The sequence below is a fragment of the Danio rerio genome, chromosome 9 (assembly GCF_049306965.1).
Source record: "Danio rerio strain Tuebingen ecotype United States chromosome 9, GRCz12tu, whole genome shotgun sequence".
NCBI classification, from domain to species: domain Eukaryota; kingdom Metazoa; phylum Chordata; class Actinopteri; order Cypriniformes; family Danionidae; genus Danio; species Danio rerio.
In genome coordinates this window covers 52,217,501-52,232,867 of record NC_133184.1, presented here as the reverse complement: position 1 = coordinate 52,232,867, position 15,367 = coordinate 52,217,501, and the positions used below count along the sequence as shown (strand labels likewise).

Below are 15,367 nucleotides of genomic sequence, written 5' to 3'. Positions count from 1 at the left end.
GGCGCTCCATCCAAGCTTCGGGTGGTGAGAGTGATCCGTCTAACCAGATGGTAGCTCTCACACTCGCTGACACCGGAGATCAGATGTCCTCCGCGGCATCGGAGGGTGGGCTTTCACTGTCTGACGAAGATCCGGACCCGCTCGCCCCCTCCGGGCAGGTGAGCGCTGTCAAATCGGATCCTGAAGCGAACATGTTAGCCGTGCTTTCCCGGGCTGCTTCGGCCGTGGGGTTGGAGATGGTTTATCCCCCAGCTCCGCGGCCGGACCGTCAGTGGAGCGCGCTATCGCGATCAATCTTTGTCCGCGCAGCGCCTCTACGTGGCGGGGTTTGCCCCGCCTCCCGTCCAAAGCCTGTAGGTTGTCTGCCTCCCTCGGAGCCAGAGCTTATAAGGCTGCGGGCCAGGCTGCTTCTGCTTTGCACGCGATGGCCACCTACCAGCGCTACCAAGCGCAGGCGCTGGCCGAGCTGCACGAGGGCGGGTCCAACCCAAGCTTATTACATGAGCTGCGCACCGCGACCGACTATGCTCTTCGGACTACTAAGTCCGCCGCGTGTGCGCTGGGGAGGACGATGTCCACACTTGTGGTTCAGGAACGCCACCTCTGGCTAAACCTGGCCGATATGCGCGACGTTGACAAAGTTCGCTTTCTTGACTCGCCCATATCCCAGGCTGGCCTGTTCGGCGACACCGTCGGTGAATTCACCCAGGAATTCAAGGCGGTGAAAGAGCAGTCGGATGCGATGGGCAATGTCATCTATCGGCGTGGCCGTAAGCCCGCTCCGCCCGCCGAGCCATCCACCTCCGCTGTTCCTCGCCGAGGGCGCCCGCCAACGAGTGCTGCCCCGCCCCCGCCTGCGCCTCCGGCCAAGCGGGCGCGGCGTTCACCTCGAAAGCAGGCAGCCCCTCCTGCCCAGGGCGCCGTTAAGTCCGGTAAACGGACCGCGAAGCGTCCCTGAGACAGGCCATCCGGAGAAGAGGAAACTTGCTCTTTCCCCGCTGGAGGGCGGGGCCCCGATAACAACGGTACTTTTCAGTGCCACCAAAACATCAGTAAAAGAGCACTTTTTCCCTTCCCCGGATGTGACTGCACGAGTTCTGCCAGTCCGGGACGCGCTGCCTTCCGGCTCACAGACTCTACGTGCTTCGCCAGTGGCTCACGAGCGCTGGGGGGACGGTCTCCCTTTCCTCAGCCCTCCAGCCCCCTCTCCGGAGTCAGGGTGCGGAGCCAGAGCGAATCGCTCTCCTCTAGCTCTTCCGCGGGACCCTCGTGCTTCCCGGATCAGCACACCCACTCCGCGCTGCCCCACCGCTGGTACGTCAGCGATTGTAGCGATGACTCCATTAGCGAGGGCTCTGCCTGCCTGGTTAGCGCGGGCCAGCCCCTCGCGGTGGCTCATACGCACAATCAGACTCGGTTACGCGATTCAGTTCGCGAAACGGCCCCCCAAGTTTACGGGCGTGTATTTCTCCAGGGTCAACCCCCTGTCCGCCCCTGTCTTGCGAGAGGAGATTGCTGCCCTCCTGGCGAAGGGTGCAATCGAGCCGGTTCCTCCAGCCGAGATGGAGAGTGGGTTTTACAGCCCATACTTCATCGTACCCAAAAAGAGCGGTGGGTCACGGCCAATCCTAGATCTGCGCGTTTTGAACCGCTGTCTGCACAAGCTGCCGTTCAGAATGCTCACGCAGAGGCGCATTCTCCAATGCGTTCGTCCTCGGGATTGGTTTGCAGCCATAGACCTGAAGGACGCGTATTTCCATGTCTCCATTCTTCCAAGCCACCGCCAATTTCTGCGGTTTGCGTTCAAGGGTCGAGCGTGGCAGTACAAGGTCCTCCCCTTCGGGCTCTCTCTGTCTCCGCGGGTCTTCACCAAACTCGCGGAGGGTGCCCTAGCGCCCCTTCGGCTCGCGGGCATTCGCATACTCAATTATCTCGACGACTGGCTGATTTTAGCCCACTCGCGGGAGCAATTGATTATGCACAGGGACAAGGTGCTTCGGCATCTCCGCCTACTGGGGCTTCAGGTCAACCGAGAAAAGAGCAAACTCGCCCCCGTGCAGAGGATTTCTTTTCTCGGGATGGAGCTGGACTCGATCACCATGGTAGCGCACCTCTCCGAGGAACGCGCTCGCCTGTTGCTGAACTGTCTGAGGGAGCTCGACAGCAAACTAGTGGTCCCACTGAAGTTCTTTCAGAGGCTCCTGGGGCATATGGCATCCGCAGCCGCCGTCACGCCGCTCGGGTTGCTCCATATGAGACCACTTCAGCACTGGCTTCACGATCGGGTCCCCAGACGCGCATGGCACGCGGGCACACACCGGGTCTCGGTTACTGCGCTGTGTCGCCGCGCCCTCAGCCCTTGGAACGACCCCTCGTTCCTACAGGCCGGTGTGCCTCTAGGACAGGCGTCCAGCCATGTTGTTGTTTCAACAGACGCTTCCAACACGGGTTGGGGGGCCGTGTGTCGCGGGCATGCGGCTGCGGGCCTCTGGAAGGGTGCCCAGCTGCATTGGCATATCAATCGCCTAGAGCTGTTGGCAGTGTTCCTCGCTCTCCACCGCTTTTTACCGGTGCTGGAGCGGCAACACGTGCTGGTCAGGACGGACAGTATGGCGGCGGCGGCGTATATCAACCGCATGGGGGGTATGCGCTCTCGCCGCATGTCTCAGCTCGCCCGCCGTCTGCTCCTCTGGAGTCACCCGCGGCTGAAATCGCTGCGCGCCATTCACGTCCCAGGCACGCTCAATCGTGCAGCCGATGCGCTCTCACGACAGCTGTTACGCCCTGGAGAATGGAGACTCCACCCCGAGTCTGTTCAGCTGATATGGGCGCGATTCGGGGAGGCCCAGATCGATCTGTTTGCTTCCCCCGAGAACGCTCACTGCCAGTTGTTTTTTTCCCTGACCGAGGGCTCTCTCGGCACGGATGCACTGGCCCACAGCTGGCCTCGGGGCATGCGCAAGTATGCGTTTCCCCCAGTGAGCCTGCTCGCGCAGTTTCTGTGCAAGGTCAGGGAGGACGAGGAACAGGTTCTGCTAGTTGCGCCCCTTTGGCCCAACCGGACCTGGATATCAGAGCTCTCACTCCTCGCGACGGCCCTCCCCTGGCGGATCCCTTTGAGAGAGGACCTACTCTCTCAGGGACAGGGCACCATCTGGCACCCTCGCCCCGATCTTTGGAACCTCCACGTGTGGTCCCTAGACGCGAGGAAGACTTAGGTAACCTACCGACTGCGGTGGTTAATACCATCACTCAGGCTAGAGCCCCCTCCACGAGGCGCGCCTACGCCCTGAAGTGGAGTCTATTCACTAAATGGTGCGTCTCTCGCAGAGAAGACCCCCGAAATTGCCAGATTAGTGTTGTGCTCTCTTTCCTTCAAGAGAAGTTGGACAGCAGGCTGTCGCCCTCCACTCTCAAGGTTTACGTGGCCGCCATCTCCGCTTATCATAGCGCGGTAGCTGGCGGCACCGTGGGAAAGCATAACCTGGTCATCCAGTTCCTTAGGGGTGCTAGGCGAATTAATCCATCTCGCCCCCCTCTCATGCCCTCTTGGGATCTCGCCCTCGTTCTCACGAGTCTGCGATCCGATCCCTTTGAGCCACTCGAATCAGTATCTCTAAGATTTCTGTCCCTGAAGACAGCTCTGCTGGTTGCGTTGGCCTCCATCAAGAGGGTCGGGGACCTGGAGGCATTTTCGGTCAGTGACTCGTGCCTGGAATTCGGGCCGGATTACTCTCACGTCATCCTGAGACCCCGCCCCGGTTATGTGCCCAAGGTTCCTACCACCCCCTTTAGAGATCAGGTAGTGAACCTGCAAGCGCTGCCCCCGGAGGAGGCAGACCCAGCCCTTTCTTTAATTTGTCCAGTTCGCGCTCTGCGCATTTATGTGGACCGTACTCAGAATTTTAGATCATCTGAGCAGCTCTTTGTCTGTTATGGCGGTCGGCAGCAGGGAAGTGCCGTATCAAAACAAAGATTATCCCACTGGATTGTGGATGCCATTTCACTCGCTTATTCGAGTCGAGGTCAGCCGTGTCCCCCGGGAGTTCGTGCACACTCCACTCGGAGCGTTGCATCCTCTTGGGCGCGTGCACGCGGCGCCTCTCTAACAGACATCTGTAGAGCTGCGGGCTGGGCGACACCCAACACATTTGCAAGGTTTTACAATCTGCGAGTGGAGCCGGTTTCCTCAAGGGTATTAGGTAACCCTTTGGTGATTGAGGAGACAACTCGGTAGGGTGTTGAAACACGCTTGCGGCGCCATTCTCCCTAACACGGAGGTACGTGCGCCTTTTTTATCTGTCAGTAAAGTTCCCCGTCAGGTGAGCCCTGCAGATTCCTCCGTGGCCCCCAGCACTGACTCAGCGGAGGAGTCACTTGCTGGCCCACTACGTTGTAGGTCTGCCCGCTGGTCAGCCCGCGTTTTGGGTATAGGTGCCTGCTATGCGTGATCCCCACTAGGCGATCCCATATGCTTATTCCGCCACGGTAAAGTCCCCCCCCTGGGCGGACCCGTGTCTTCCCTCTCCGCTAACCACTCTTTTGCTATGCGTACTCCCCCTTTTTAGGGCTAGTCCATAGGTAAATTCTGCCATCTATCCCCCCCTTGGGTAACGGATGGCCTCCGCAGCGTCCTCCCTATCGGGATTGCACGCTTCCCAACGTACTGTCGTATTTCCTAGAATTATCTAGATGCTCACGACTTCCCAAAAAATATATCTAAATCCGTAAAACTTCTGTTGAAGTAGGATAAATTAGGGCCAGGGACACGTTGGAGGACCGCGCCCCCCATGATGTGGGTGCGTCACGCTTGCTTGACTATCTCCTCATTGGGGGTGTTGGTAAGGTGCAGTCATTATGGCGCTTTCCATATTCTCCCATTCATGGCACTGAAGTTCCCCAAACGAAGGGGAACGTTCGAGGTTACAGAAGTAACCCTTCGTTCCCCGAGGAGGGGAACGGAAGTGCCATATTCCGTCGCCATAATGACTGTCCCTTAGCTGTTTGAAAGTCTCTTCAGCTTAAAAGGATGGCGTCTGCTGGCTTCAGGTGTGCTTATATGCTGAGATAATTGCAGATGTCGCACACCTGCGCAAGCTTACGCTGCCAATTAATTTCATTCATTGGCCCGTTCAATACTCTCCAGATAAGCGGCTTCTGATCCGAATCCTCCCATTCATGGCACTTCCGTTCCCCTCCTCGGGGAACGAAGGGTTACTTCTGTAACCTCGAACGTTCTATAGGTTTATATGCATTTTTAGGGTTAGTAGTACTGTATATCTGCATTTGAATGTGGCTAATCAGATGAACTTTCATTCAAACATTTTCCTTTGGTTTAGTCCCTCATTTATCTGAGGTTGCCACAGGGGAATGAATCGGCAACTTATCTGGCATATGTTTTATGCAGCAGATGCCTTTCCAGCTGCAACCTATAAGACTAAATACTCATCTGTTTAGCTGTGCCTTTACTGAATGAGCACTGTGCTGCGTCCGACAGATTGCACTATTATGTTTTTCTCTTCTTCTTCATTCTTTTATATCACATTTTACCTGTTTTTATGTTTTTTAATCACCTTTATTATTTGTTTTTATTATTATTTTTTTTAACTTGTTTCTTTTATTCTTGTTTATGTAAAGCACTTTGAATTGCCACTGTGTATGAAATGTGCTATATAAATAAACTTGCCTTGCCTTGCCTGTAACTAGGGAAATAAGAACAATTTGCTTAATAATACGATATCTTCGCCACCTTTCAGAAGTTATGCCTTGGTAATGAGCAAGCTTCAATAGGAATGAGAGTGATGCGTGCGGGAGCTCATTATGCCACTTTATCATTAAATATAATTCAGCTTCTATGCGCTTATATGCATGTTTAATGACTGAACGAAAAGCAAGCATCTGTTCAGAAGCAGCCATCTGGAAGAGTTCAACTGCTGTTATCTAATACTAATTTATTCCCAGAACGTTACTGCAGACATCTTCACTGCAATAGTGCTGTTGGCTATGGCTATGATCAAACGATGATGTCATTGCATGCTTTTAAAGGTTTCTGCAGAATTGATGGTTTCATGGTAAAGTAAAAGAGACATGATAACTCAGTGCCAGTATGATTATGGAGTGTCAAATTATTACATGCATTTGGTTTCAATCATACACAGCACCAGATAGCGCCCTTATGCAGAAAATACATATGCCAGACTCTCTGGAGTAATAAAACGTATGACTTTACTTATAGGGTTTACCTGTGTTCTTTAAGGCATCTCAGGTAATTTATTGTCCTTATTTGTAAGTTTTTTGGATTAAAGAGTCTGCCGATTGATTGTGATGTAGTATTTCTTTTATTTTTTTAAAAAGCTAACAGTTCACAGAAGGAAGTGTGTGTGTGTGTGTGTGTGTGTGTGTGTGTGTGTGTGTGTGTGTGTGTGTGTGTGTGTGTGTGTGTGTGTGTGTGTGTGTGTGTGTGTGTAGCTTTGATGTTGTGCTAAGATCTTGTGGTCTAAGATGTTGTGGTCTAATTTCTATTGATACCTTCATGCACAACAATTCGCAAATAAATAAATTAATAATAAAGATAGACAAAAAGAAGGAATATAAATAATGAATATAAATTTATACAAACATAAATAAACAAATTTAAGATAATAATGACAACGTAAAATAAAAAGAAAAAATAAATACATGCATACCTAAAAATACATTGATAAAACTAATAGAATAAAATTAATAAAAGTATTTTAAAGTGTAAAAGTATAAACATAAAATAAAATAAAACATGCATATAAATAACGAAATTAAAACATGCAAACTCTATACATCATAAAACACATTGTTAAATGAATAAATAAATAAATGAATTAATTAAAAATGAATAAAAGAATAAATTAAAAACAATAATAAAAACAAAAAATGACTAAAATACACATTTAAAAATATTTAAACAGAAATAAATGAATAAATACATGCATAAATAAACAAATAAATAATTGTTTGTTACTTTATTTTATTTATCTATGTATTTAAATGAACAACTAAACATAACTAATATTATTTGTGTAAATAAATACATAAAATAAAAATATAAATAAATACATTTAAGATAATAAATAATGAAAACATAAAATAGAAATAAAAAACACATGCATACATAACGTAAAAATGCATGCATACGTAAAATAAAAATACACTTATAAAAATAAATTAATAAAATAAAAAATAATAAAAGTTTTTTAAGTATAAACATATAGAGTATAAATATAAACCAATAATAAAAAATATAAAACAATAAATAAATGCATGCATATAAATAAATAAATAAATGTAAAAAAAAAAAAGCAAAAAAAAAAAAAAAGTCACTCAGCTTGACACTTTTTTGCAGCGTTTTTTCTAGCTGATGTGCTTATTGACTCACCAATACTGAGATGTGGGATCTGCTCAAACAGAGTCCAGCTGTGGTCATCGACGCAGTGGTTTTTCAGGATGAACAGCTGGCATATGTCCCGGGCAGTGATGTCACTGGGCACCTCCACGGCTCGGCTGGTGTTATCTTCACTGTACACTTTGATTACCTGCAACAACAGGAAGACATAAATGCAAAATAAGGCTTTCAATGTATTCAAGATGGAGAACAAATTGGAATGTTTACTGGAATATACTAACATTAAAAATCTGGGCCGAAGCCGAAAGTTTTAAATGCAATTGACCGAAAACGAAACTGAAAATGGGCAAAAATGCACTGTACGCTGTAAAAAGTCATTAGTTATTAAAGGGAGCAAACCAATTGCCTTGAAAAGTTGCAACCCAGGCACATTCTGAAAATGTACCCCTATATACATTTCTGGAGAGCGCCAAATATATCCCACAATGCAAATTTTAGATAGTAGATTTAACTACCTTAGAGTTAAAATTAACACTACCTCAGAATTTATATGGGAACCACTATAAAAGTGTTAAAAATAACACTTTTGGAAGTGTTAATATTATCAACACTAGTACAGTGTTAATTAGCAAACTCTTATAATGTAAAATATCTGTTAAATTTACGAAAAAATACCAGCAGCTGTGGTTGCCATAAGCTTTCTGTAAAAAAAAATATGGAAGTTTTTTAGAACTGTATAAATTTGTGAAAAATAACTATATTTCAAGAACTGATCCAATGATCAGTTTACAAAATCATAGCTTAGTGCACAAAAATGTAAAGTCATTAGATGCAATAATGTGTTCATGTGTGATTGCAGTTAACAAACAGATTTTCACTGCATTAGCAACTACATAGTTACCTTTAAACAAAAGAAGATGCAGTACAACCTCAAATACTCTCAGTTCATCTTGGACTTCAACACAGACGCTACTATCCTCCACAATGGTGATACAAAAAACGTTTTGCTGTTTTTTTTTCCTTTCTTGATTTTACGGAAAAATACCAGCAGCGGTGGTTGCTAGTAATCTACTGTTTTTAACATTTTACATTCGTAAATTCAGTTTACAGAATATTTCTGTTAAAAATACATTCCACAGTCTATTTTTTATCGAACACAGGAGCTATGTTTTTTTGCAGTTTGTTTTCACGAATCTGCCAGAGGCCGCTGTGTCTGCTTTTTAGATCTTAAACTTCTTTCGCGAGTGTCATTCACAACTGCTTTTCTTGTGTAAATGCACCAGAGGCTGCTGTCAACTGACTAAACAATTGACCGACTGACCCACCCTCCTCCTTCCCTACACCCAACTGATAGTTTTTTCAAAAGCACCAATTGTTCAGCGCCCACCCACTTTCCAAAACCCAACCGACAGATTTAAAAAACAATCCAGAAAAAGAAAAGCCCTCGTCTGATTTTTTAACATGTTTTCAGATTTTACCACATTCTCACCCTGTTATTTCTTCATTTTCTTGTCAGCTTAGTCCCTTTATTAATCTGGGGTCGCCACAGCGGAGTTAACCACCAACTTTTCCAGCACATTTTTACGCAGCGGATGCCCTTCCAGCCGCAACTCATCTCTGGGAAACCTCCACACACATACACACACACACTCATACACTACGGACAATTTAGCCTACCCAATTCACCTGTGTCTTTGGACTGTCGGGGAAACCAGAGCACCCGGAGGAAACCCACGCAAACGCAGGGTGAACATGCAAACTCCACACAGAAACGCCAACTGAGCCAAGATTCGAACCAACGACCTTCTTGTTATGAGGCGACAGCACTACCTACTGAGCCACTGCGTCGCTCACCCTGTTATTTACTTGTTTATTTTATTTTTTGCCTTCGGTTTTATCTACTTTCTGGAACGGTTATTCGCCGGACCCCGTCGTCATGATCAACTCCTCTCTGCGTCTCAAGTGCACTGACATTCATGAGCCACTAGACAAACTAGTAACGGTGGAAAAGCCGTCCAAATGGAGGTAATCGGTCAGCTGGTAAGCGCTAAAAGGAAAGGCGTCATAACGGCCCATAGCGTTCGTTAGAAAGGAGAGATGCAGCCATACGTTCCTCTGGCTACATAATTCGTGATCTCCAGAAATGTATAAAGGGGTACATTTTCAGAATGAGCCTATGTTGAAGAGTTGACTTAAAATGAAGTAAACCTGCTGTAATTTGGAAGTGTTAAGTTAACAAAATTTTTATAATTATGCAAATCTTTACTCACTTTTTAAAATAAAGTGGACTAATCACTTTTTACAGTATATGGGTTAACATTTTATTCAGAATATTAAGTAAAATTCATGATCCATGAAGGCATTTTTTTCAATTTTCCTTTGAACATAGAGTTGAAGGCAGAATTATTAGCCCCCATTTGACTTTTTTATATATATATATATATATATTTCCAAAATGATGTTTACCAGAGCAAGGAGATTTTCACAGTATGTCTGATAATATATTTTCTTCTGGAGAAAGTCTTATTTTTTTTTTTCGGCTAGAATAAAAGCAGTTTTTAATTTTTTTAACCATTTTAAGGACAAAATTATCAGCCCCTTACAGCAATTTTTTTTTCTCGATAGTCTACAGAACAAACCATCATTATACAATAACTTGCCTAATTACCCTGACCTGCCTAGTTAACCTAATTAGCCTAGTTAAGCCTATTAAAACTCAATTTTTGATTGTTAATATGCATTGCTAAACATTTTATTTAGACATTTTTAAAGGCGATTATCTCAATATTTAGATTTTTTTATGCACTTACTAAATTCCATTTCGATTTTCTGTTATGAAATAAACTTATGTTTCTTCACCAGATCCTCTCATTTAAGTTCTCGGTTTACCCGCTGTGCAGTTGTTCAAGTTTAGTTGAGTCACAGCAGGCTGTCATGTACTGTTTGTGTTTGGTTCACTGAATCACGCATGCGCAGTATTATCGGTTCACAGCTTCTCAAATTTGATCTCAGTGTAACGTTACTGTTCTAATAAGTGAATGAGAGTATATATTGGATTATTTAGAGTCAGAGGGGGGTATTAGGCATGTTAAATAAAAAAAATAAAAATAAAAAAAACTTTGCATAAAAGCAAAGCATTTCCCAGAGATGGGTTGCGGCCGGAAGGTATCCGCTGCGTAAAAACTTGCTGGATAAGTTGGCGGTTCATTCCACTGTGGCAGAAAGAAAACGAACGAAAAGCAAAGCAAACTAAGCTAAGCAAAAAAATAAATAAATAAAGGCAACAAAAACTAAACTAAACCAAATTAAACGAAACCTCATTCATTCATTTCCCTTCAGCTTAGTCCCTTATTATCTTATTATCAGAGGTCGCCACAGCAGAATGAATTGCCAACTATTCCATCATATGTGTTATACAGCGGATGCCCTTCCAGCCGCAACCCAGTACTGGGAAACACCCACACACTCTCACATAGTTCATTCAATTCACCTGTAGCACATGTGTTTGGACTTGTGGGTGAAAACGGAGCATCCAGAGGAAACCTATGCCAACACAGGGAGAACATGCAAACTCCACACAGAAATGCCAACTGACCCAGCCGAGGTTCGAACCAGCAACCTTCTTGCTGTGAGGCGACAGCGCTACCCACTGAGCCACCTTGTTTAATTTAATAAAAAATTCTAAATAATAAATAAAACTCACAATTTAGCGATTAGATTTATTTAAAAGTCTTTAAAGTTAGTCCTCTCTGTTCATATTCTCTCAGTTAAAACGTGTTAAATCATGTTATTTGTTCCTGTGTCATAAGCTGAATTTTTTTAGCATTATTTCTCCAAGCTTTAGCTTCACAGTTCATCAGAAATACATGATATAATTTCATGCTCAAGACACACATCTTATTTCATTATTGAAAACGTTCCATTCATCATGCGTCATATTTCTATGACAAATGATGTCAAGACTCTTTCGTTATTTCACGAGTTTACACTCTGAATATTTGACTGAATAGAACATGCGTATTTGGCGTGCTGACCGGGGAGAGGGCTCTGAGCTCGGGAAGACACCCTAACTCGTGTTATTCCCCTTATCAGGATAAAGAGAGATAGGGTCCGAGCACAGTTTCTAGCCTGGCTCCAGAACGCTCCCCCCTCAGAATTAAATAGGTATCTGGTTTAACAGAGTGGAGTTGGGGTGGTGGAGGGACGCTGAAGTCGAGAGAAAACGGAGGTATGACAAGTTTGACTATTTATAGGGGTTTGCTCTTGAGCTGATTGGATAATAGAATGATTGTGTGTGTGATGAATTAGTCTCGTCAAAGACTGCTCCTTCCGAAATTTGTTTATAAAACATCACTTAAGGCTAATTTATACTTCTGCGTCAAACGCCTGCGTATGCTACGGCGCTGACGCATAGCCCTTTGCCATGGCCGTCGGCATCGCTGACGTGCACCTCTCAAAAACTGGAACTACACGTTGCAATGACGCTTAGCGCAAGCTCTGTGATTGGTCGGTTTGGTAGCGCTGACGAGTCTGGGCGGGACCGAGAGCCGTGTGAAAGGTGCGAGCCTGATGGAGCGATTGTTTACAAGTGTGGAGCACCGTGAAGGAGCTCCGGATAGAAAGTTTTGTTTTGTGTTTACCTCTTAGTTAAAGTTGTTGAACGTCCGCCGGTTTCTGCCTCAAAATGAGCGAGTTTGAGCCACTTGTACATCCCGGAAGTATGAAAACAAAACAGCAGTGAAGAAACTCGACACAGAGGAACATTTACACCTCACTGCCCACTAGCGTTTCGGAAGTGTTAATGCAGACCAACAGAGACAGCGCGCAGAAGTATTGACCTTATTCTAAAATGCAGAAGTGCGCCTGTTTTCGCGATTGTCTTAGAGCTTCCGTTTCAGTCGCCTATGGGAGAAATGACAAGGAATAATAAACTGCAAAAAACGGTCAAACTACTTGCTCTACAAACAAATGTTTGCATGACTATACAGACCAAGTAGAATAATATAACAAGGAAATATCAGTTTGCAACATCAAACAGCGAAACGAGCAGTTTTTAATGTCTAAAAATGAATGGAAGTGAATGAGACCGGAAGTCTCTGGCCAAAAAGATTCAAATGGCAGCGCCCGCTCGTCTGCGGAGAATAAGGTCAATAAATGCACAGCTATGTGCGTTGAATGCGCCATGGGTTACGCCGGTCACTTGACACAGAAGTATAAACCAGGCTTTAGCAGATGTTGTAACCTTCACTTTCCACCCATAAGGTCTTAAATTTCAATTTTATGCAAAAATTGCTACATATGTTAACAACTTTTAGCGAGAAAGACAAACAGGTCTGGCTTTGGGTTCATTCCCCATTATGAAAAGTCAAGTGCATATCATTATGGGATACTTCACTCCAAGTAAACTCTTCTGTTTCCTAAAAGTGATCCTGCACAGCATAGAGTACACAAACTATACTGCAGCAATATTAAAAGCATAATGCTAGTGCGCCATTACAAACACAACCACTGATTTACCATACACAGAAAGCAAGTTTAGGTCATAGAAACAAGCAAAGTCTGTTTTATCTTTCAAGTGATGATGATCAGACACTCCTTCAGCGTCCCACGAGGAAATAATGAACTAAATTTCACTTCATGTCCTACATAGAGTACAGTACACGCAACAACCTGAAACTACAGTGCGCTGCACAAGTCATGAATGTTCCCTTTCATGAGCGCCAGATCCTCAGATTCAGAAAACCCCTCCAGTCTGCGGAGTTTTGATGATCGCTTTTAAAAGGATCCCGCAGAGAAACAGCAGTATTTTAAACAAACACATACACACACACAAAAATACAAAACACACACAGCTAAATTGGTCTTTGGCAGCAACTTACCCCTGTGCTAGGCAGCAGGCAGGGCTGTGATTTGGGACAAGCTCCACAGCTTATGTACGGCTGAGTGCACAGCATTTCTCAAGAGATGCAGGAATATAAAACATGAACGCAGCAAGCTTCTTCTTCTGTCTGTATGTGTATGTGTGTGTGTGTGTGTGTATGTCTGCAGCCCAGCTCAAATGAGGTAATTAGAGAGAGAGAGAAAGAGAGAGAGTCATCATGGCTCTGTCCAATCACCTGCCAGCGTTTATCCAGCGGGGGTGAGTGCCGCTTGTCTTGTGCGCACACACACACTTATACACACTCACCGAAGGGGGAGGGATGCAGAAAAGTCACAAGATTTGCCCCACCTACCTATTCACACAGTGTTGACAGGCCACTGCCCTCCACTGAAATCCCAGCAAGCAATTAAACAAGTGCAAGACCCCGACAGGTCAGGGTGGAGAGAGAGAGAGAGAGAGAGAGAGAGAGAGAGAGAAAGAGAGAGAGAGAGAGAGAGGGGGTCACTGCTTTGGGAGGCCACTTGGGACAAGACACACACACACACACACACACAAGCATATCTACATTTTATTTATACACACACACACACACACACACACACACTCATCTGTCCAACTGCTCATTAAAGTAAATTTCTAATCAGCCAATCACATGGCAGCAACCCAATGCATTTAGGAGTTCAAACTGAGCATCAGAATGAGGAAGAAAGGGGATTTAAGTGACTTTGAACGTGACACAGTTGTTGGTGCCAGACATGCTGGTCTGAGTATTTCAGAAACTGCTGATCTACTGGGATTTTCACGCATAACCATCTCTAGGGTTTACAGAGAATGGTCTGAGAAAGAGAAAATATCCATTGAGTGGCAGTTCTGTGGGCGCAAATGCCTTGTTGATGCCAGAGGAGAATGGCCAGACTGTCACGGTACGGGATTGAAAACGGGAACAAAAACAAGTGTAGAATCCAAGTGCAGATTTTAATGACTATTGTGCAGTGACAGTGACAAAAATCCAAAAATCAAAGTAACAAAGTGCCAAAACAAACAAACAAACAAGGAACTAAAACAGATTAAACTTTAACTAGACTCAGCGACTATGACAGGATATAAAACTAGGTTCAGGAACACATACCAACAAAGACAAACGACGAACTGATGAACAGAGGATGAATGACTTAATATATAGTCCAGGTAATCAACGGTGAACAGAGACAGCTGTGGTTGCAAATGAGTGTATATGAAAGACCGGGTGTGTGCGCGAAAGAATGTATGGATATGTAGTTCTTAAGCCACTGTAGTTCGCTGGGAGTTGCTGGTGAACTACAGTGGCATCTGGTGGACAAACACAGTCATGACATTGACAGGTTCCAGCTGATAAGAACACGTCCAACCTTGAGGCAGATGGGCTACAGCAGCAGAAGACCACACTGGGTGCCACTCCTGACAGCTAAGAACAGGAAACTGAGGCTACAATTCACACATGCTCTACAAAATTGGACAATAGAAGATTGGAGAAATGTTGCCTGATCTGATAAGTCTTGACTTCTGCTGCAACATTCGGATGGTCGGTTCAGAATTTGGAGTCAACATTATAAAAGCATGGATCCATCCTGCCTTGTATAAACAGTTCAGGCTGGTGGTGGTGGTGTAATGGTGTTGGGGATATTTTCTTGGCACTCTTTGGGCCCACTAGTACCAACTGATCATTTTGTTAACACCACAGCCTACCTGAGTGTTGTTACTGACCATGTCCATCCCTTTATGACCACAGTGTACTGGTCTTCTGATGGCTACTTCCAGCATGAAATCACTTCATTTGAAAAAGCGTGAATCATCTCAGACTGGTTTGTTGAACATGACAATGAGTTCACTGAACTCAAATGGCCTCCACAGTCCCCATTGCTCAATCCAAAGGAGCACCTTTGGAATATTGTGGAACGGGAGATTCGCATCATGGATGTGCAGCCGACAAATCTGCAGCAACTGTGTGATGCTATCATGTCAATATGGAGCAAAATCTCTGTGGAATATTTCCAGTATCTTGTTGAATCTATGCCAGGGGTGGCAAACTCAATTCCTGGAGGGCCGAAGCCCTGCACAGTTTAGTTCCAACC

At 45.2% G+C, this 15,367-nt stretch overlaps 1 protein-coding gene across 14 annotated transcripts in view; it reads right to left on the bottom strand.

The window, feature by feature from the left end:
• grb14 (growth factor receptor-bound protein 14) overlaps nt 1-15,367 on the bottom strand; it is a 152,841-nt gene that overhangs the window by 42,654 nt on the left and 94,820 nt on the right. For 11 of the 14 annotated variants that reach the window (XM_073913239.1, XM_073913240.1, XM_073913241.1 and 8 more), the window contains one exon: nt 7,409-7,565. In XM_073913239.1, coding sequence (XP_073769340.1) covers nt 7,409-7,565 — 157 coding nt within the window. Of the gene's footprint in view, nt 1-7,408; nt 7,566-13,254; nt 13,421-15,367 lie in introns of those variants that run through there. The other 3 variants (XM_073913244.1, XM_073913245.1, XM_073913242.1) reach the window with 1 other exon arrangement.